Source organism: Phoxinus phoxinus (genome assembly GCF_949152265.1).
Source record: "Phoxinus phoxinus genome assembly, chromosome: 12".
In the NCBI taxonomy this organism is placed as follows: domain Eukaryota; kingdom Metazoa; phylum Chordata; class Actinopteri; order Cypriniformes; family Leuciscidae; genus Phoxinus; species Phoxinus phoxinus.
Genome location: NC_136887.1, coordinates 18,851,244 through 18,873,775, shown reverse-complemented (window position 1 = coordinate 18,873,775; position 22,532 = coordinate 18,851,244). Strand labels below are relative to the sequence as shown.

Sequence of the window (22,532 nt, the reverse complement as noted above, 5' to 3'; positions counted from 1 at the left end):
ACTTAAATGTAATAACAGTAACAGGGATTTCTCAAAATAAAGAAAACAAAAAAAATCTATCCATGGATTAATGACTGTTCAATGGACAGTGTTTTCTCTTTGAGCAGTAAACAGTGGAAATGCTCAAGAGTTTAATAATGTAGTAAAGACTTTGCATCAGTTTTCATTTGTTATGGGGACTTTCCAGAGACAATGATTTTTTATACTGTAAAAACTATATTCCATCCCCTAAACCTACCCATCACAGAAAAATGTGTGCATTTTTACATTTTCAAAAAACATCACTTTGAATGATTTATAAGCTCTTTTCCTCAAGGGGACCTTCGTTGTCCAAGCCCCAGGCCCACATCCACACACACTTCAGAATTGGCCTTCATTCAATTCATGAATTGGAATTGACTCCACCCCACAGGAAGTTGAATTTGAATGACAGGAAGTGGAATTAAATTCATGGCAATTCAAATAAATTCCACACTGTCACACAACAGAAATAATTTTTTTGAATCTCACATGCCTTCAATGTTAGGAAGGTTACTTGGAAATACTTGGAAACCAATTATAAATGTGGTTTGGATTACTTTATCAATGCAAATCAATTTCATTTTAATTTGATTAATAACTAATTGAATTACACATTTTACCTCAGTAATACAACTAAATACAATTACGTTAATTTTGTAATTTAATAACAATTTCATTACACGTAACTAGTCACTCAACCCTGCATACATTTTGTTCTAAAATATAGATGATCAAATCCTTGAAATAAATTACCCCCTCAATGTTGTTTAATTAGTTTTGTTCCAGTGTTATTTTAATTTCAAAGTAATCAAATAACACAAAGTGCATAATGCAATCATATCTGACATATACTGTAAAGCTACATTGTTTTTCAAAGCTTCAATTAATTTCTTTGAATTTTTATTGAATTGCAATTCTGCTTCCTTTAATTCAAATTCGAATTGTAATTCTAGATCCTGTTTTTGACATCAATTCAAATTCAAGAATTGAAATTAAGAAGTCATTATCAATTCAATTCTGAATTGTACACACACACACAAAGTGTGACTACTGCATCCTGAAAAGAAATCCAACTCATTAAAGCACTGGAAAACTAGTTATTATAATATATTCTATAATATATTTTGTATTAAATTGTATTAATTTTCAACATTCACATTTTAACGTCAAAACAATATCTTCAAGTGTGCTTGAAAGCATGTGCCTTTCAGAAGGACTCTTATTTTGAATTGTTGCCACCAAATGGACAACAGAAAACACAAAGCACCCAGTGCCTAATTATTTAGAGGTACATGTGTGCATATACAGAAAAAAGAAAGACCACCATGTGAGACGGAGTAAAGAAAAGTGCATGCTAGCCAATGTTCTTTAATCCTGACCTATACTATAAACCACAGATATCCAATATTACTCATGAGTATAATACAGTAATAAAATATAATACATGTTGCAAGAGAGAAAAAAGAGGTAAAGACAGTTTCATGAAGGAGAATTACTTTGAAAGGCTTATTAAACGTCATGGTTTGGAGGAGATGCACTATAAACAGTCGACGGGGCAGTCGTTTTCAGAGTGGGTCCAAAGAGGAAACTGGAGGTGCAAGCACAAACAGATGACACTGTTCCAGCCATCCAATCATGTGGTTTTAAGCATTAATATACCATGTTTAAATAAAACCTATACAGCTAAGTTATGGTTTCCACTGCAGTAACATATCGATATCAGTTGATATTGAACTTACATTCTCAATGTCCATGAAATACTGTCAAAGAGACGAAAACTATTGTGAGCTGGCCCCTAGTTTCTAATTGAGCATTATACAAAAATATTTATTTTATCCCCCATCCTTTTATGTCTTCCATCTTCATTCACCTCCTGAAAAAAGACAGTATATCAATCTTTGTCATGTCCACCGATCACATGTTCTATGATTTTAAAATACTACATTGCCAGTCCTGAATAATTATCATCAAACACAATATCCGTCATGACAGACTGAACCAATCACACTGTAACAAGAACATCAAGAGTCTCACCTAGTTGCCATTAACCTGCGATGGAGGATCTGCTCTGTTGTCAATAGCAGCTTTCTCTCTACTGCGACTCTCCCTCTCTTCATCTTCCTCATCCCTTTCCTCATTTCCACTGTGATTCTTACAATAAAGCCTGGTGAAAACAACATAAAAGTTCCTGTTATACTGCAATACAACAGCAGATGTGATCACTGTAGGGCTGGGTGATATATCGATACATTTTGTAATAAGTGATATAGACGGAGGCAATTCAGTTTATATCGACATACAGTATTTTGATATTAGGAGCGTTTTGAAAAAAGTAGCAGCTGCTGTGGGGAAAGTGCATAATCTAATTTGTCCTAAACATGAGACATGCTTTATATCAAGGGCTTTAAATGAACTATAGTTGACACGTATGGTTTAAATCGGCTTGATGCTCTGACAGACACCTGTGCGGTTTATTGCGTTTGAGATGTGGTGTTTTCCTCAGCGCATAACTTATATTTCACAGGTATATTCTCCATCTGTAAATGTTAGAATGACAAGCAAATTTTTATATTTTTCTTTCAGAAGTGGACTGGTGTTATGCAAGCAAGTCTCTGCTATACTTTACAGACTTCAGTGAAATCACGCCGCCGCACTAATGCGCGGCAAACAGATGGAGCGCAATAATTCTGACTGAAATATACATTTTGCTAAAATATTTGTTGTTGGACATTAAATGTGCCATATGTAGAATTTTAAACCTACAAGAGTATTTTTATGATAGTAGTACTGTAACTGTAAAGTGACTACTGTCACGGGGTAATCAAATGTAGGCTAGGCTAATATAATTACTAAGCTCAGATGTGTGTTGAATACGTGTTTCTCTTACCAGTTAACATTTAGTCTGTGCTTTTGATTTTATATTCATTTTTAATTTAGTGATTTTAACTTCTGCTTTAAAAAGCATTATTTTTGTTTTAAAATTGTAATGTTGTTACTTACAATGGTTAGAATGTATTGTGATTTAAACCCTGTTTGGCAAATACTATATATATAGCATAGCCTACATGGTTACATTCACTAGATTTGTTTTCATAGCCTTCAATATGAATATTGTTTGTAGGAAAACATTGGGCAGGATCATGTGAAACAGCATTTCTTGAAATAAATATAATTTTTTAGAAGATACAGTATATTGTAAATGGCCATTCAACTAAAAAAAATAGAGAGATGATTTTTTTTGTGTCCATATCACCCAGCCCTTGTTCACTGTCCTGATGGTTTCAGTGTGTATACAGAATGTAAGAACCATTTGGAACAATAGTCAAATCTTATTCTGGCCAAAATTATCTTACCAGGCTATTTATATTTGTATAATAAGGAAAACAACCAGTCAATAGTTAGAACATACTTGTAAATGCCTCTAGCCATATTTTCTATGTATTTGGCCTTGTCTTCCAGGCCACAGTGATAATGGTAGGTTTTCACGCAGGCTTTAATCTCACATCCAATGGTGGCTCCAAGCTGGGCACAAAGTGTGCATTTCTGAAATGACCAAAAATACATTAGGTGACTTTGAATTAATATAATAACCAAATCATACCAAAAAAAAAAAAAAAAAAGATATATTTTCTACTGACCATGGTGTAAACCTATATTTAGTTCACATTCTTATATGTCAGCAATATAGTTTAGCAATTCTATATTGAATTAAATTTAGAAAATTTCACCATTCTTTTTCCTCTTTTGATTTCCTGGATAACCGTTTTAATGTAAAAGTTCCCAAATTCGGCACGCGAGGTGGTAGTTAGCTGGACGGTACCCGAAGAAAAAAGCTGTGACAAAAACAGAGAAAATAAAAGACGTTTTAACGGAACAGGCTGAATCAAACTTTTCCAAACATAAATCTAGAAATAACATGGATTTTTCAGTACTAAATATCTTAAGTATTTTGTTTAAAAATACAAAGATAATTTTTTTTAAAGGTTGTTTAAAGGTTCCTAATTTTTTTTGAGCTCTCCTACAATAGGTTCACAGGCATCAAAGCTTAAAAAAAAAAAACACTTACATTTTCTTATAATATACATTGCACAACCCCTAATTTAAGTCTGAAAATGGTTTGTTCGAGCGGGGTGCAATAGTTTACTTAATTGATCATTTACTCATTTATTTAATTTACTTCGTTTAATTATTGCGGGTAATGTTCATCTTTCTATCATATTGAAAAAAAAAAAAAAAAAAAAAGTAATCGCATTGAAATATTTCACGCAAAAGGCAAGACCCGTGGATATCCCACATGCAATTTGCATACATTGCACGAGAGTTATGCCGGTGAAGGAGTCTAACCAGTCAACCGAGCTTTTGGCATCTGATGCTGCACGTCGCATTAATTCTCTCAGACGCGACGAGAGCTGAATCTACCGCAGTGCTGATAACGGTACACCAATTATCTTCATTTAGTGGCTGAATATTTTTGGTGTAAGTCAGTGTTTGAAGCTGCTTTTGATTTTCATCGATGGCTGATTATTGTTCTGTGTTCGGACATAAAGACTGTTATTAGGCCTATATCATTTTATTAATAATAATGTTATTATTAATAATAATTTGTATTGTTATTTGTGCCATTCAAATATTTTGTTAATGTGCTATGGAAACTAAAAATGCTGAATGCAAAAAAATTTGCTTTGGCTCAGACAACAACTGTATACAAATGATGCAGCTCTTTTATAACAAGCACTCTTGACAATTTGTGAACTTTCATTGAGGAGTCCTTAATCCTCATATGCGTGTCAGTTTCGCAGTATGGTTATGTGGTGATGTCGTTATGAAATAAGGGAATGAACGTCCAAATATTAATTTGATAATACTAGCCTGATAATAATAACAACAACAATATTACTACTATTAATAATATTAATGGGAAAACCCGCCAATTATCACCTTGATATCGTCAAAGGCATCGGCAATATCTCTGACTATCGTCAATACACGATACTATTGACTTTCGACACAACCCTAGAAATAACTTTATTCGCTGTGCACTTCTGTAACTATTGTTAAATATTTGCAGATCTTTTACAATCACAAACAGCTATATTACACACTGCATGAAGGGTAATATTGGAAAAAGCACAATAGGAGCAATATAAATGTTTTTCAGGATTGAAGAAGCCTCACCATGCATTTGTAGTGGGCAGCCACCTTCTTGGCATTGTCCGAGTGGAGCACACCCCGCGTTTCATTCTCTTCTTCACCGGCATGACAGAAGCCACAGCGAAGGCCTGAATCACTGGGGCTGCCTCTCAGAGGGGACCGGTCTCGCTGTGCCACACACAAGCACATGACAAATCAACATATGCCAACCATTGTTATTCTGAAGCTTGTATCAAGTCACCTGTAATCACTTTTGGAATAAATATGGGTCATTTAAGAAAAAGAAAAGTAGATAAAGTGGCTTACATGTGAGGAGCTTTCTGTATCATCATTGCCCTGTGACGAGGTGGATCGAGTGTCATCTGACTGTCCGCGCGACACACCTCTGATTCTGCTTTTCTCGAAACGCCCCCTACCCCTGCTCCTCGGTGGAGATGAATCCGAGTCATTGGCTGGAACTTCCTGTTCATCTGGAATAAGAGCAAATCGCTGATAAATCCAATAGTCCATAAGCAGGTTAGTGCCAAACATTAAAGGACATAGAGACAACTAGTTACCGTCACTGCCATCTTGAGAGGCATCTCTGTGTTTGCGACAGTAAACACTAATTTTGGCGAAAAAAGAAAGAAAAATCAGTCTCACAGTTATAAAACATTATGCAGTTCTGCGATAAACAGCATCATTATTATAAAACATATGCAGTTCTGCGATAAGCAGCATCATAAAACATATGCAGTTCTGCGATAAGCAGCATCATCAATATGCTTACAGGTAGATGCCTTGAGAGGGATTCTCCTTGGTCTGTGCCTTGTCCCATAGAGCGCAATAATAGTGGTACGTCCGCCTACATGTCTTTACATCACAGCCGATGGTCGCCCCGGGCCGATGACAGGAAGTGCACATCTGAACAGGAAATCAGCAGGTGAGATAGAACAGCTGTATATTCTCTACTTTCAGCCTAAAGGAACAACTGAATTTTATGAGAGCTTACTAGTTTATTTCCTCTTTTTATCTCCTTCTTCACATCTTCAACAGAAAAGCCTCCAATGTTTTCACTCTCCGAGTGAGACGTGACCAATGCCGATGAGAAAAGCTGAGTAAAACAATCAAGTCAAATGCAATGCAACATGCAATGTGTCAAAATATATACTTGAAATATATACTGGACAGCTAACATACCATGCACTTGTGGTGAGCTGCCACCCTGTGGTTCTCTGACACCAGTAACTGTCCACACTCTTTGTCTCGGTTGGTTCTACAGAAGGCACATTTTCGAAGACGTGCTGAAGCTCCTTTTCTCTGTCCTGACATGACCAGTTTTCACACACTCCACCTCTCCTCTGTTTTGAAGACAAAAAACAACATTGCAATTGCCCTGCAGTGTACAGGTAGGAAGAGCAAAGATCATTTTTGAGGTTCAGATCTGAAGAAATAACTTTCCACGCTTTGTGTAAGTATATAAAGCAACAGATGGTAAAAATGCATGTTTGGATGTTTGTTTTTTTGGTGATTTTTGAAACTCCTACATCTGTTATTGAATCACTCTATATGAGAGAAAAATAGAGTTTAGACAGATGGTTGTAGTTAGTTTGCTTATGCAACTCAGTTATTAAACTAATTCGTTTGGTTTGAAATTTCCCCAAAAAGGAAATGCATGACCAGCATGACATAAACTTCCTTCAAATGTCTTTATTGCAATGGTCTAGTATGAAAATGTTTGATGGATAATATAAAATGTATATTGCTAATATTATCACGAATAATAATTTAAATATTAAATAAAAAAACACTTATAGAATAAATAAAACAGAATCACAGTTTTCCAAAATATTTTCAATTAGAACTTTAAATAGAAAGTATAAAAAAAACATTACACACGAAACGTATTTTTTAGCGCTGTACTAATTAGATGTTTTTTTTTTTTACAAATTTAACATTTAACAAAATGTATATAATTGTTTCCTTCTGCTTTCTACAGAAATTACTACTAAAAATCATTACTAAAAACAAAAAGCAAATCTGTTTTAAAAGTGAATATCAAATCTCACATTCATACATTTTCATATTACTGGAAATATAAAACAACATGATGTCTATATAATGCTACGCTTAAAATTGTGTTAAATAAATGTGTTTATACTGTAAAGACATGCCTTTGAAGCCATGAAGTTGCCTTCATATTTTTGGAGGGGGTCCCCTCGCAATGGGGATAGTTGTACTTGGGTCCAAAAAGTTTGAAAACCCATTATTTACCTACTTAAAACCCAATGAACTGAGATCTTACTATAAGCATGGTGTAGCCTAGTACATAAACTGTATATGGTTTAAGTACATATTTCAACAAGTTTATCCCTTGTGGAAAACAAATCTCTCTATGACGGACAAACCGTAGGCTTAGTCAAACTGTGCGAGCATACGACACACAAAACCTGTCAATACAACCTTTTGGCATTACAATAATGTAGGAAAAGTACATGGGTGGCGTATTCGAAACACTGCATTGCCAATAGGCAGCTCTGACCGAGTTCACAAAACAGCCCCAGCGCGAGACGGCTAACTCGTCAGTTTCACCCAAAACTGAAAAATATCGAGATTTCGGTGGTACGATTACCTATCCATCATTCGTATCGTGTTTTGGGGTGGATGGCGTGTTGTTTAGAGTCGCGATGGCTTTACCCGCCTTCGCACAACAGAGGAGCTCCTCCGCTGCCATGATAGCCGAGAAGCTGCTCTCGCGCTGCAACACAAACAGCAGCAACGCAACACCGCGCGACACTCTGTATCCACAGAACAGCTGACACAACCTGCCCAAAGTCTCAATGAACCCCTCTAAAACACACAAGGAACAACACAGCATCCCTCACACCGTTTTCACAAATAAGGGAGGAGGAGGATATACAGGCCCACGACAAAGCTCTTGTTTCGCTTTTAACAAAAAACTATTTTACTTTCCAGTGAACTTAATATAAGACCAAGTCAAATCTGGGGTACACTTCAAATTATACAAAGATGTGTATATCTGTATAAGTGTAGTAGCCCATTAAGGCCCACAACATACGGTGGCTAAAAAAAATACTGATGAGGAAAAACTGTGAGCAAATATTTTAATCTGAACTTCTGGGGTGAATGTAAGCCATAATTTGGTTTTTATAATACATTGTTCGCTGCGGGATCATTTTGCCCGCTTCACATGGGGAGACCCGCCATACGAAAGGTATTTACATATCGCAGCAAAAAGACGAAGCTAGTTCCGACAATTGTTCCACTCACCCCATTGCTTTCCTGACTGTAAACTGTACATTGCAGTGTCTGTGTGACATATTGTAAGCTCTTACCGCTGCTGTGTTGAATGGGGACAGATTTAGAGTGGCTGCGAGCGCGTGTTCTCGCTCTTCCTCTCGCTGAGCTTTGAGTGCTTGCAAGTTCTGCCTCTCACCATTGCGAGGCGTTCAAGTGACGTCGCGCACTGCAAAAAGCATGTTTGTCCGACATTGAAGGCATACGCGCACGCCCCTTACGTACTGTGGTCACCGTCAAGATAGCTTGAGGAATAGGCCTAGACGAGCAAATATACAGATGAGTTGCATAATGGACTGACAAAATGCGGATGGTGTATGGATAACATTTTTATAAAAAGTAAGTATTTACACATAAATATTAAGCATTATATGAGATTAATTAATATTTTTTTAAAAAAATACTGCTTGGCACCAATTTAGCAATTTTGTAAATACTAAGCTACATAGGTTGATTGTTGATCTTTTTGATGCCACTGACCCCCAAATATGATCATCCCTGTGTTAATATTTAAGGCGTCTGTCTTTTATGAACACCCAATTTACACACAGAAAAATTAATAAATATATAATATTATTAATCTAAAATTAGTTTCAGTTAGCTTACATTACTATATTATACTCACCGCAGTAATGTATTGTTATAGGCCTATGAATTATTTATTTTTTGTTTATTTACTTACCGGTAATTTGAATCAAATTTGTATTTATTCATTATTTATATTAATTATTTATTTTAATTTAGGCCTGGTTTCACAGACAGGGCTTAGATTAAGCCAGGATCAGGCCTTAGTTTAATTAGGACATTTAAGTAGGCCTATAGCTTTTATAAACGTGCCTTAGAAAAAAAAATATTACTGTTGTGCATCTTGAGACAAAACAATGGCACTGACCATTTTAAAAGTTGCTTTCAGTTAAAACAGCTCAAACACGCATTTTAGTCTAGGACTAGCTTAAGCCTTCTCTGTGAAATCATGGGGTACACCGAATAGATGCATAACTAATATTTATTTTAATACAATTATTATTATTTATTTATTTAATTGTCACCGTTTTTCTCTGGACTTTTCCACGGATCCCCTGTCATTCCCTTGCAGTCCCCTGCGGATCCCTGCATGGACTGATATATACAAACCCCTGGATTGTGACACATTTTTTTCTTTGAGATAACTGGGGAAAAGTGTCCCAATCAACCTGCATTATATAATTAAATACTTATGTGCATATTTACCAAATGTTGGGCCAAATAAATGTAAACCATCCTTTTGGTAAATATTTTTTCTTCACACACTCCACATTCCCTTGCATAATTCTATTGGAATTATTTTGTGCATATTTGGTAGATCTTGTCTATTGTGTACATATTCATTTGTTTAGCTGTATGCGTGTGTATATAACCCAATTTCCAGAAAAGGTGGGATATTTTGTAATGTGTAATAAAATAAAGAATATGTGAGTCTCTTCAACATTTATTTAACTGAAAAAAGTACAAAGAAAAAAAAGATTGCCAATGTTTTCACTGACCAAATTCTGAAAACCAATTCTGATTTTGATGGCTGCAAGACAAAAAGTTGGGACAGAGGCAAAATAAAAGTGAAAAGATTATAGAATATCCATTTTAAAATCATTTTGAAACAGTCCACAGTAAGCAGGTGAATTGGTAATAGATGAGGGTATCTTGATTTGATTATACTGCCACCAAGATTAATTTTTTCCTGGGAAGCAAGACAATGCCTGATTCTGCACATGCTAAACCAGAGTGGTTTCGTAGACACTTTACACCATGTGGATGTGCTTGACTGCCTGACTGTCTCTTATTGAAAATGTATGGCCCATCATGAAAAGGAGAATCAGACAACAATGACCACAGACTGTTGAGAAGCTGTCTTGGATCGGGCAGAAAATTCCACTTGCAAAACTGCAATAAAACGTATCCTCAGTTCAAAACGTGCAATTAAAAGGTGATGTGACACAGTGGTAAACATGGCTCTGTCCCAATTTTTTTTGGAGTGCATGTGTTGCAGCCTTCAAAATCAAAATTTGTATTTACAAAAGTTGGACAATTAAGTTGGTCAATGAAAACATTAGAAATATTTTCTTTGTACTTTTGTCATTCATTTAAGATAATTGACAAATCACAGATTATTGATTTGATTGCATTAAAAAAAATCCAAACTTTTCTGGAAATGGTTGTATAACTTGTTTTAGCCTACATTATTGTCCGTTAGGCTATATAAGGTTCTGTTTTATAAGAGTTTCTTTGTCGTCAGATATAAATGGTCAAGCTTTTTAAGGTTGGGTGGCACTGTTTTTATTGTTTAGCAGCTAGAAATAAAGACATCATTCCTCCATGTCGCTATAGTTGGGGTGAGGACGTCCATCTCTTTTATAACGATTATTTAAATATTAGTTACTGTTATAGTTATAGTTATTGTTGTTGGTGTGAACAAGCCTTAAGACATTAACAGAACTTTTGAGATGTTGCTGATGATGCAAAGCCTACTCATGAAATGAACATGTCATAAAATAGCATATTTTTTCTAGAAGACCTTTAGAGGGTTGCTCCCTATGTGTTGACCAGCGTCATGCAACTGACAGCTACTACTCGCCTACTATTACTACTACTACTACTACCACCACTACTAGGCTACTTTAATGTTTGCTTTATAACGCACTTTCATGGAAGCTTGTTTCTGGCACGGAATTTTTTTTAAAAAATCCTCAGAATTGTGAGATATGAATTTACCCTTTTTTTTTTTTTTTTTTTTTTTTTGCGTGGCAGAAACAAGCTTCCATCCTTCAATTCCAAACTAACCAAACACTACAACAATAAACAATAGGCTAACAGACACAACATAAAAATGAGTGTGTGTGATCCATCAGTCCAAACAGAATGACCACGGGTACAAACAAGAGTGACTTGCCTAAAAAATACGGGGCATGTATTTTGCATAGTATTTTTGGGACGCTTAAAGTTAATTCATTCAAAATAGTAGTCAGGGGCCCTAGTGGTCAGCTTGTGTAACAACGGCACCGGTGTGTCCCTCAGGTATTCGGAGCCCTCCCAACACAACACTGGCCTGGTTCTAGTAATGGACGCTTTCGAAACACGCTTCATGAAGCTTCGAAACCATTGTGCATCATTTGTTTCGAAACAAATGATTATGGGGGGATGTCATGAACCCATGGAGCAGTGTCTTGACTGACCTTGGATCAATGTTATACATTTATACACATTTAATGATGACACATTTGTATACGAAAAAGGAAGATTTGTATTTTAAAGTCTCTTATTGGTCTGATTAACCAAGTTATTCATGAAACGAACAAAACAGGCCAAATTAATAAAATAGCACATATCATAAACACACTTAATTTAATAGTATTCGTTTTTTTTTCGTTTAAAAAAATGAATTTAATTAAACACAACACGTTCAATAAAACATCAATTTGTGCATGAAATGAGTTTCCGCTGCATTTGCACTGTTCTGACCAGCAGGGGTCACCCGCGTGTTGCGTTTTGAAACAATGATTCATCATTCGAGGCACTTGATTTTGAAGTTTCGAAAAGCCTCGTTTCTCCCATCACACAACCTGGGCTGCGTTTCTCAAAAAGCATCATGAGCTAAATTGATCGTAGAGACCATTGGTGGCAATAGTTCTACGGTCTACTTAGGCTTATGATGCTTTCGAGAAACGCAGCCCATGTCCATAATACAGCTCTGCTTTCAGTGGTTTTGTTGCCTCAGTTCATCTTCATTCAGTTCGATTTCTGGTCAGGGAGTGCGCCTCCGTCTCGCGCTCTGATTGGTCAGAGTTAGCGTCAATTAAAAAGGGGGCGTTCGAAAACTCTCTTCAACTTCCCTGATAAAGTAAAGCGGCAGAAGTGTACGAGCAACAAACCACTCCTAAATTATTCGCAGTAACTAACTCAATAATTATCTCCTTTTGGGGAGATAAATATTTAGTTCGTTATAGTTTGAACTGGATTTATAGCTCTATATCTAGCTGCTAACAGGTCGATCTAACGATTCTTCTCGTCGCGTTGTTTGGATTTTAAAGTGGACGTTTTGAGTGGTGAACGCGGTGAGTGTCTCTGCCTTCCTTCCACCTCCTGCTAACACACATCCACTTAGCCTGACATGTTGTCTGTCATGTTGTTTTCTCTCTCGCTCTCTACATCGCACTTTAAGTACTCATTTGTATGTTGATTTGTTGTTTTCAAATAGTTTCTCGATGATCTTTTTCTGTTCACGATAAAGGATCAGCTTATAATGTTCTCGACTTGACCAACTGTCAAAAATGGCATTGAAAAGTTGAAAGGTTCAGCTCTAACTGCGTCTAACAGGAAATCTAGAGGAGCCTTGTGACTAAAATCCACTCTGACAGATTACATCGATGGAAAACGTTACTAAAGAAGTTATCTAAGTGGTTAGTTTCCTGGTTTGGGTTATTCTTCGAGCTCATTTGGCCATGCTTGAAAGAAGTCGGTTAGCAGCGAGCTACATGGCTAACGTTACATGTCCAGCCAGCTGAAAGAGTAAATAAAAGTGGTTTTATTTTTCCCCGTTACAGTTGTTTGTTTTTATGGGTACCTGATAAGGATGTATAGGGTGGTACACTACTCCGTAAAGTGACCGTGATGAGTAATATTGAGTTCCTGAGAAGTGTTGATCGATAAGTGCTGGGTGGCGGTTAGCTTAGCTCATCGGGCTATTAGCTGTTTTTCAAGTTGAACAAATTGCTTAGTTGCTCATAGAAGTGACTCGTTTAGTAAATGTTTTCCTCTTTTGTGTCATGCTTTCACGTGTGGTGAAATCTTTACTCGTAAGTTACTTGTTAGTCTTAAGCAAGTTTAGAAGGTGTTTCATAACATGTTTGGTGTATTACTTGCGCAATAATAAGAAACAAAAAATAAATAAACAGTCATAATACTTATAGTCTGTAAATAATATTAGTGTAATGTAACTTAATCCACAATTCATGTTGTTTTCAGTATGTCAGAGGACTCTTGACAGAGACTTTCCTCTTAACGTGTTTTTATTGTTGTACAGTTTTGTTAGCAGTAATAACAGTAACGTTACAAGCAATTGTTAACGTTAGTATGTTTCAACTCTTAAGTGTATAAACGGTATGATTAAAATGGTTATTTGGCTGCTTTGAAAATGTCTGTCTTTATAGGGTTGTCCTTTTGTCCATTTAGAATGACTTTATTTTTAGTTTATTCTATACTCATTTTAATTTTGTTCACTTTTTGTTTGTTTCGTTTCATTTAAAGGTGAAACTTTTCCGTTTATCTTTTGAAATCCAACACACACCCCAGCTGAAACCATGCCATTCCCCTTCGGGAAGTCTCAGAAGAGCCCTGCAGAGATTGTGAAGAGTCTGAAGGAGAATGTAGCATACTTGGAGAAGCTGGAATCACCTGAAAGCAGGAAATGTGAAAAGGTGTGTTTTTGTTTTTTTAAATTTCGATGCAAATGTTTCAGAAAACTGTGACTGAGTTAGAAAAACTCACTGTTTTTCCTGTAGGTTGCAGAGGAAGTATCAAAAAATCTTGCATCGTTGAAAGAGGTGCTGTCTGGCACTGGAGACAAGGAGCCTCAGACTGAGGCAGTGGCCCAACTAGCTCAAGAGCTCTACAACACCAACCTCCTCATTTCACTCATAGCAAATCTACAGAGGATCGATTTTGAGGTGCATATCATTCTGTTTGAAATGTTTGGATTACAACTACTTCCATCCTGCTGGATGATATGTTGCTCTGTGCACCAACCACTCATTTGCTGTTTGCTCTCTTTGATTTATATGACCTTTTTCACCAAAGGGTAAGAAGGATGTGGTGCATCTGTTTAGCAACATAGTACGTCGGCAGATTGGCGCTCGCACCCCGACTGTGGAGTACATCTCTTCCCACTCGCAGATCCTCTTCATGCTGCTGAAAGGGTGAGTTTCCAGACCCCAGGGCACAGCCATGGATCAACACTTTCAGAAGCCATTGATTAGCCTGGCTTTTCCAATTGATGTTATGGGAGTCTGTGGTTGTATGGTTATTTTAGGACCATAATTTTCCCATTTCCTGTCCACGTGACTGAGCTGCCAATGGCATTTAGCTTTCACAGTACAAACATAACTAGTTATTGACACTGTAGTGTCATATTATAATTTTACTTTTTATGGTTTATTTTGGGTCATGTTTTATACAGCAGTCGCCAAAATATATTTTTTAAATGACCCTACAATCCATCAAAATTCGGAAAATATTATATATATATATATATATATATATATTTTTTTTTTTTTTTTACCTGAGAAGAATCTCAATGTTTGTATGACAGTCTGGACTAAAATTGTCCGCACAACTATGCAATATGCTTACAAAATCTTTAACACATTTTTATAATATTTGAATAAATGTGGTCAATATTCCCAGACCAGACATCCCTTTTGTCCACTACTGTAAATGCATACAAACAAGTGTGGGTCTTGCATGTTAGAGAAGTAACAATTGTTAAAAAAAATCTACCTTTTTGAAAGCAGCTATGAAACCCCAGAAGTGGCCCTTAACTGTGGCATGATGCTGAGGGAATGTCTGCGTCATGAACCTCTGGCCCGAATCCTTCTGTTCTCTGAGGATTTCTTCTGCTTCTTTCGCTATGTGGAGCTGTCTACCTTCGACATTGCCTCTGATGCCTTTGCCTCTTTTAAGGTATGACATGTACACAAAGCATCATCCATTTTGTGGATTTTTCACTTGTAATCTTTGTCTTTGTCTTAAGAACATGAAAAATGCTACAATACACTATAAAATAGCAGAAAAGTGATAAATTATTGCTTCATTTTATTTTCCAATTAAAATAAACCATAAATGCACACCACTCCTGAGAAGTTACTGGTAGGTGTGGAAACATTATCTAATATGAATCTAAAAATGTATCTAAAAATCTTGCACACTGACATTTCTTGCAATAACAAACTATTTCTCGCAATGTTTTGACAGAAGCCACCATAGTATTGTCTTTTTTCCCCTTTAACTCTGAAAGTTAGATGACTGAACCTAAAATAAAAGTTCTGTCATTATTTGCTCACCCACATGTCATTCTTAACACATTCCTATTTTTTTTCCCAATCCATTGAACATCTATGTGATCAATATGTTCATGCTTCAAAAAGTACATAAAGTGATGGTAAAAGTAATCCATAATAATCAAGCGGTTTAATCCAAGTCTTCTGAAGAGGTGCAATCGTTTTATATGATGAACAGATTTACTTTATGCTTTTATTCATATATAATAATTGATAAACAATAAAGCACATCAAATATGTTAAACAGAAGCTTAAAGGTGCATGCTTGAATTTTTATGACAGGATGTTCTTTTTCCTTTTATTTTTTTTACCTTCTATGACATATGTGCATTTACCTTAAGACTTTGTTTTTAGGATCTCCTGACAAGACACAAGATCATGTGTGCAGATTTCTTGGAGACAAATTATGACCGAGTGAGTAATTATTGTTTCCCAATATTTCATGTGTTAGTGCTTTTGTATACAAGTGATTTTAGCTGCTCTACTTCATGGAGAAATATTATGATACATAATTTGTTTGCAGGTGTTCACAGAGTATGAAAAGCTGCTGCATTCTGAGAACTATGTCACCAAGCGCCAGTCTCTGAAGGTGAGAGTAAACCACTATTTTCACAGAGTTGCTTTCAATAATTTAAGGCTGTAATGGTATTCCAACCCTTGAGGCAGAGATTAAAGGAACCGTTCACTTCAAAATGAAAATTCTGTAATTTACTCACCCTCAAGTTGTTTCAAACCTGCAATAATTTCTTTCTTCTGCTGAACACAAAGGAAGACATTTTGAAGAATGTCGGTAACCAAACAGTTGATGTGCCCATTGACTTCCATAGTATTTTTTTTTCCCCTACTATGGAAGTCAATGGGGTATATCAACTGTTTGATTACCAGTATTCTTCAAAATGACAGAATTTTCATTTTGAAGAAAACCATTCCTTTAAGCTGCTTGGATGAAAGAAAGTTAGTTGAAGTCATTGGCTTACATTGAAATTTAAGTCATGACAAACCTTATTTGGTTTCACAAAAGCAGCAATATGTTAGGTGGTTTTGCTTTATTCTTACCATTTGTTGTTGTGCTCAAGTGTTATTACTGACTATCTAATGATATCCAGCTTTTGGGAGAACTACTACTGGACAGACACAACTTCACAGTCATGACCAAATACATCAGTCGAGCTGAGAACCTAAAGCTGATGATGAACATGTTGAGAGACAACAGCCGCAACATTCAATTTGAAGCCTTCCATGTCTTTAAGGTATGCGTTTAAATGCAGAGCATTTCATGTAACTATATATTTTTGAGTTTGGCACTTTGTTTGTCTGCTTTTCCCTCCGTCTACTCCAATTACTTTCCACACTCAACAGCTGACCGGTCGCCTGTCCCAGTTCTGCCCTCCCTTTTTGAATGTAAACGGGTCAGGGTCAGTTACTAGGGACAGAATGAATGGAGATTCAGTGACTTTTATGGGTTTTTTGTGTCCTCTCAGGTGTTTGTGGCCAACCCCAATAAGACGCAGCCTGTGCTGGACATCCTCATCAAGAATCAGTCCAAGTTGGTGGAGTTCCTGAGCCACTTTCAAACGGACCGTTCAGAAGACGAGCAGTTCTGCGACGAGAAGAACTATCTCATTAAGCAGATCCGGGACATCAAACGGCCTGCACCTGCAGAGGAGTCCTAATGGAAAACGTAGAGTGTAGAACCGGGGCGCTCGCCTAGTGATGTGGTTTGATTATGTGGGTGAGAATTAGATGGGAGGGACAGCTAAATAAGTCAAAGAAAGAAATCACTTGGACTAAATATATGTACATCCAACTTCTGAAACAGGTGGAGAAATGCTGGCAGAATGTGCAAACACATGTCTGTCCCTTTAGTTGGGGCGAGCAGGGTTTCTGCTGCGAGAGGAGCAAGTAGAACCCAAGCACTCCATTTAAACCTATATATATTTTTAGCACTGCCCTTAGAAAAAAGGAAGTACAATTGGATTTACCTTCAGGCGGTAAATCTTAGATTAAAAAATGTATCCAAATTCATGTGAATAAGAAGTATATCCAAAGCCTGCTCATGGCTTTTTAACATTTTTTAAAAAAAGTTAGAACAAGTATATTGGTACAAGGTATGGCTCTGCATATTTGCACTAAATCTGGTAGCTTAGCTCCAGGTTGGCCATTAGTGCCAGTTCATACTCAGCAGAAAACATCCAAATATTGTAAAACGGTAGGTCAAAAATACAGGACATTATGAGGCCTTATTTAAGTACACAAACACACATTCAACAGGACATTCTCACATTTGAACTAGTTAAGGGACGTTAAAGCATTTAAAAAGCCAGAAAATGTCATGTGGTCAAGCGAAACCTTTATCTTTGAAAAAACAGCTGTGGAGTTTAGTGGTCATGTTGGATGCTGCACTCAATTTCCATTTTAACTGGGTGCCTTATTTAAATAGCTTGGTCATTCTGGGTCTTCTATTACATTTATATTTATCTATAACATTGGATTTGTAGTATTATTCTGCTTTTGCTTGGGTTAACACAGTAGGAGGACTAGTTTTATTTAAACTGCTTTAAAATTATTAAAAAAACCATATTCCTTAATATAAGTTTTCTCAGTCTAGATAAAAAATGCAATGAATTCAGGGTTCATAGACTTCAGTGAAGGTGAAATACATGGTACACAATTACAGTGCAAGACATGATAACTTCCACACACACTGTAACATTGAAAGGATGTGAAATGCTGGGGCATGTCATGTCATTCCTCATACTGCGTTCTGATGGACAGCGTAGACAAGCCAATTAAAAGCCTTTAAAAGATGGATGCAATAGGAAAGACCATTTTAACACAGTTCTTCGTGTCCTGCACTGTCAAACTTGAATGAGCCAAAGCTGTGGTAACACGGTATATCTTACGATGCCTGACTAGACTTCGAATTGGGTTCTCCATTGGATCGCACCTTTCAGTATCTCTTGGAAGTTTTAGATGAAATGCAGAACAGGATTCTACTGAAAGGTTCCACCATTAGTCTTTATACCTTAAGTTGAATATATTTTATGTACTCTATTTGCACAAGTTCCTTTTCTCATATACCTCAGATTTTAAATTCCTAAGTGCTGTTTTTCCCCCCGCTTTGCTTCAATAGAATTTGTGGTATCAGGTTTGTTTCATTAACATTAGCAAATGCATTTGGTGTCATGAACTAGCATTGGTTAATCTTGGTTAATGTAATTTTTTTAAAATGTATATTTCAATACAGTTGCATAAATTAACATTAGTTTATACATAACGAACAATGGCATATTTATTAGTAATTCACATTAACCTAGATTAATAAAAAACTATTCATGATACCGAAGTAACAAATCACAATTTATTGTCAAGTGTTTCTGTTGTTGTTATTATTGCTGTGGGGCAGTAGTTTGAATTATGCAAGCTAAAATAAGACTTTACAACATATAAGTTGTGGTCTTTGTAATACTGAAAAGGACCTACAAGGGAAAAAGTTTAATTTTTGCAGTTTGCTAATGGGTACATAGACTGTCACGAGTGTGAGGAGAGCACTCGCCGTGCTTGTGTAAATGAGCCACACTCTAAAAGGTTTTTAATGGATCAATCCAAATGTCAATGTGTTCTTGTGCTTTGACATCGCTTCAGACTGCTCTTCAGCGGACACAAATGATTTGAAAGTATAACTTGTGCGTGTAGATTTGTGCTTTATTGTAAGTATTTAGGGGGTAAAGGGGAAAAACCTTCTGAGCTGCCCTTCTTGCTCTTATAAACTGCACCATGTGTAAAATCGCTTGTCATTTGATACCAAAAAGTACAAGAATGGGTGTTTGGCCAAATGTGATTATTCCGCTGACAGGGTTTTAAAGGAGGTTTTTGTCTTTAAGCTTTGAGCCTTCAGATTCTCCATGCAGTGATAGTGATCTCTGACAAAGAGTTTAAAAGTAATGTTAAATCGTTGGTAAGAAATATATATATATATATACCTTTTTATTATTTGCAGTTTGACTGATACATGTTTGCTATGCTTTTCACTCATTTTTCACACATTTGAGTTTTGTTTCCACTGTGGGAGAGGATTATATATGTACATAAAGTTTTATTTAAAAAAAAGCGAGTGTGGAGGCATTTTGAAAATAAAAGAAACAGTGGCACTTATTGTGTGGTAACATTAGTGTTTTTTTTTTTTTTATCTAAACATTTTAAGGATTGAAATGGCTACATTTGAAATATTACTGCAACTAATTATTGGCTGCTGAAGTGTCTGCGTAGGAGCTCGAGGGCCGTGCGGCTCCGTGCGTGACTCGCTCTCTCAGCATGGAGGTCTGCGCGGGTCTTCTCCACCTCCGTCTGAAGCTTCAGGAGCACAGCCTCGTTTTCTATCCGAGCTGCTTTTTCCAGCCTGTCTCCTTCATACTTCCATTGCGCTTGCACTCTTTCCAGTTCCCACATGAGGTTGGAGCGCTCCTGTGTGATCTGCTGCATGTCCTCTTTCGCTTTTCTCAGAGTTGTCCTCCACATGTCTGCCTCTACTTCCTTTTCCCTGACATGTATAGTTTGCTTATGTAACTGAGCATTCATTTTTTGGCTCTCAGACTTCAGATCATATATCACGAGGGCCTGACGTGTAGATGCTTTTTTGGAAAGACTTAACTGCTCCTCAAGCTTCTCCACCAGGCCTTGCAGTTTCATCCTTTGCTCATGTTCTGCCTTAAGCTGCTCCTCTGTACAACTGAGCTGTTGTTTTAGTCTCCGTCTGTCCTTCTCCACTTCTGCAAACCCAGCCCGTAGTTTGCTGATGTCCCTCTCGTTCCAAATGCACATCTGTCCCGCAGTCTCGCTCTGGTCAGTAGGATTTTCAGAGTTTGCTCCATTTACAGGCTGCTCATGCCTAATAATTCTCTTCGCCAGGGCCTCCTTCTTTAGCAGTCGCTCAGTGTGCTGAACCTCTTTCAGAGCTCTCAGGTAGATCTGCCTTCTGTGGCTCATCTCGGGTTCATCAATGTCTGTAGAGTGGGTGGATGGTGATTTTGTCGAGCTGTTACAATGTTCATTCGTGTTGGTCTGGTTATCAAGCACGTTTTGGAAAGAGAAACGGGGAGGGAACAGTTTCTCCACCCAGTGATGGCCATCCCTGGAGCTGGACTCGTGTTCAGGGTTTTGATCAGTGATTTCCATGGTCCTCGAATAGTTTGAACTATATTACAATGATCTTTTAAAAAAACGCACAAGGAACACAGCGTACTGTAAGGGCATTCATCGCCCTCTCCTTTCATCAGTTATTAATAAAATGGCTGGATGCTTGGTCGTTCAAAACGAAATCTCTCGTCAATGACGTTATAGCTTTTTTTTTCTTTTAACTATCTGGCATTGATGAAACGTAAAAAGCTGTAGGTATTTTCTCTCACCCACAAGTAGGTTTTAAAGAAATATTAGCGGTTCATGCTTACAACTTCCGCGTCTACGGGACTCTCTGTCCAGTCAGTGAGCAACTTCCTGTTTACAGTACAAGAGAACAATGAACACTTAGCGCCCTCTGCTGGTTGAGTTTAAGTACATTGTTCATTTGCGTCAACCTCAGTATGAACTCGCAGTTTTGTTGATTTTGCTTTGAAATTTATTTGAAAATTGCTTTGTATATAAAATACAAAGATATATGAATGCTTAATTTGAGATCTTCTGCATACTATATTTATTCCTCCTATTTTAATTAGGATAAGGAGCACTTTGATACATGTCAAAGTGTCTGAAATGATATTGTGAAACTCCAGTGAAATCAAATCTGAGCGTTATATTTAATATAAAAGGATAGTGTTTTATAATGATCTATATCAGTTTTGTTTTAAATGTGCAATTATAGGTATGTATTCACCTGCAAGGTTTCTAATGTGTCTGTGTAAAATGTCACTTCAATTTTTAGGATGTATATTTGCAGAAGTTTAATGCCAACAATAATCAATCACAACTGTTCATTAAAATATGAAGTCTAACACCTGCGCAAAATGCTTAAGCTCACACTGTAAAAAAGAAAAAAGAAAGAAAAGTTGCTGCCTTAAAGTACAATCTACTTGGAGCTAAAGCAATGTAAAAACCATAGACTGTAAAAACGTATGTTGTCATAACTTATTGATCATATAATGTTTTACAGAGCAGAGTGATTTTGTAGATGCCTGAAAGGTTTTGATTGTCTGCGATTTGGAACTGCTTTTTGTCTAATTGTGGAAGTTGGATTAATATTAAACATGCATTTCAGAGATTAGTTTAAATGTATTCACTGCATCAGAAGATCTTCAACCATAGAGGAACTTATTCTAATTTTCCTTTAAGTATAAAATTGTATCAGATTAATTACATTTTGTTTAAAGCATTCATAGCAAATATAACTATGTTGTTTACAATTCACAAACAATTAAAATTGTATTATTGAAACACTTCAGTCAATGTTTCTAGTTTAATTCATTTTTCAGCATAGCATAAGTAAATGCATACACCCTATCCTTATTTCACGCTGATCATTTTCTTTGTTCCCTGAAGAAAGAAAAAAAGTAGGTTAGAGTTCAAAAGGACGCTCAAGAGACTTCCTCCCATTTAAAGAAGAGACTGGTAACTTGCAGATCTTAAAATCAGTTTGGAAAATTTTTATTTTCTAAATGATCTTCTGAAGAAAAAAAAGTTTGACAATTGGTCTGCATGAACTTTTTAATAAGCAGACTCAACAATAAACCCAAGATGAACTCGGGATAAAATGGATAAAATGATGCGGGAATGCTGAGGGAAATGCTCTTTGAAGCCAAATACAATGGTGCACACACAGCCCACTGTGGAGTAGTGGGGGGTTGAGTGAACCGGGGTCAAAGGTCACCAAAGCCTTCTGTCTCTCACTGACCATAGGATTCATTTCCATAAGGCCAAACCCGAGTCTCTCACATTCTAACTATATTTATGAAACATTTTGATGACATGAAATGTCTTGAGGATTGC

General features: G+C 36.6%; 3 protein-coding genes across 12 annotated transcripts; 1 reads left to right on the top strand and 2 right to left on the bottom strand.

Annotated features, from left to right (window-relative positions):
• Nucleotides 1–1,147: 1,147 nt before the first annotated feature.
• Nucleotides 1,148–8,712, bottom strand: phf6 (PHD finger protein 6). 7 transcript variants are annotated; one of them, XR_013799894.1, is made up of 12 exons: nt 8,508–8,712; nt 6,352–6,512; nt 6,164–6,265; nt 5,942–6,075; nt 5,730–5,776; nt 5,479–5,642; nt 5,197–5,340; nt 3,750–3,854; nt 3,431–3,564; nt 2,056–2,185; nt 1,761–1,894; nt 1,361–1,609 (listed from the first exon to the last, which is right to left on the bottom strand). XR_013799894.1 is itself a non-coding variant. In XM_079631783.1 (11 exons), exons 2-10 carry the CDS (start codon nt 6,481–6,483, stop codon nt 2,056–2,058), a joined length of 1,092 nt encoding a protein of 363 aa, XP_079487909.1. In that variant the 5' UTR covers nt 6,484–6,512; nt 8,508–8,712; the 3' UTR covers nt 1,148–1,894. The 7 variants fall into 7 exon arrangements, 4 of the variants coding, with proteins under 4 accessions (XP_079487909.1, XP_079487910.1, XP_079487911.1 ...); XR_013799896.1 differs by lacking the exon at nt 8,508–8,712 and adding an exon at nt 7,784–7,914; XM_079631783.1 differs by having other exon boundaries at nt 1,148–1,894.
• Nucleotides 8,713–11,955: 3,243 nt separating this feature from the next.
• On the top strand, nt 11,956–19,719 carry cab39l1 (calcium binding protein 39, like 1). Of its 4 annotated transcripts, none has more exons than XM_079631778.1 (9): nt 11,956–12,554; nt 13,747–13,916; nt 14,001–14,165; nt 14,296–14,414; nt 15,009–15,177; nt 15,909–15,968; nt 16,078–16,143; nt 16,661–16,804; nt 17,036–19,719. In XM_079631778.1, the coding sequence occupies exons 2-9, from the start codon at nt 13,800–13,802 to the stop codon at nt 17,225–17,227; spliced, it is 1,032 nt and encodes a 343-aa protein (XP_079487904.1). In that variant the 5' UTR covers nt 11,956–12,554; nt 13,747–13,799; the 3' UTR covers nt 17,228–19,719. The 4 variants fall into 4 exon arrangements, with proteins under 4 accessions (XP_079487904.1, XP_079487905.1, XP_079487907.1 ...); XM_079631779.1 differs by having other exon boundaries at nt 12,552–12,899; XM_079631781.1 differs by lacking the exon at nt 11,956–12,554 and adding an exon at nt 12,647–12,670.
• ccdc160 (coiled-coil domain containing 160) lies at nt 19,711–21,980 on the bottom strand. Its single transcript, XM_079631782.1, has one exon. The coding sequence runs from the start codon at nt 20,727–20,729 to the stop codon at nt 19,797–19,799; it is 933 nt and encodes a 310-aa protein (XP_079487908.1). The 5' UTR covers nt 20,730–21,980; the 3' UTR covers nt 19,711–19,796.
• Between the last annotated feature and the right edge of the window lie 552 nt (nt 21,981–22,532).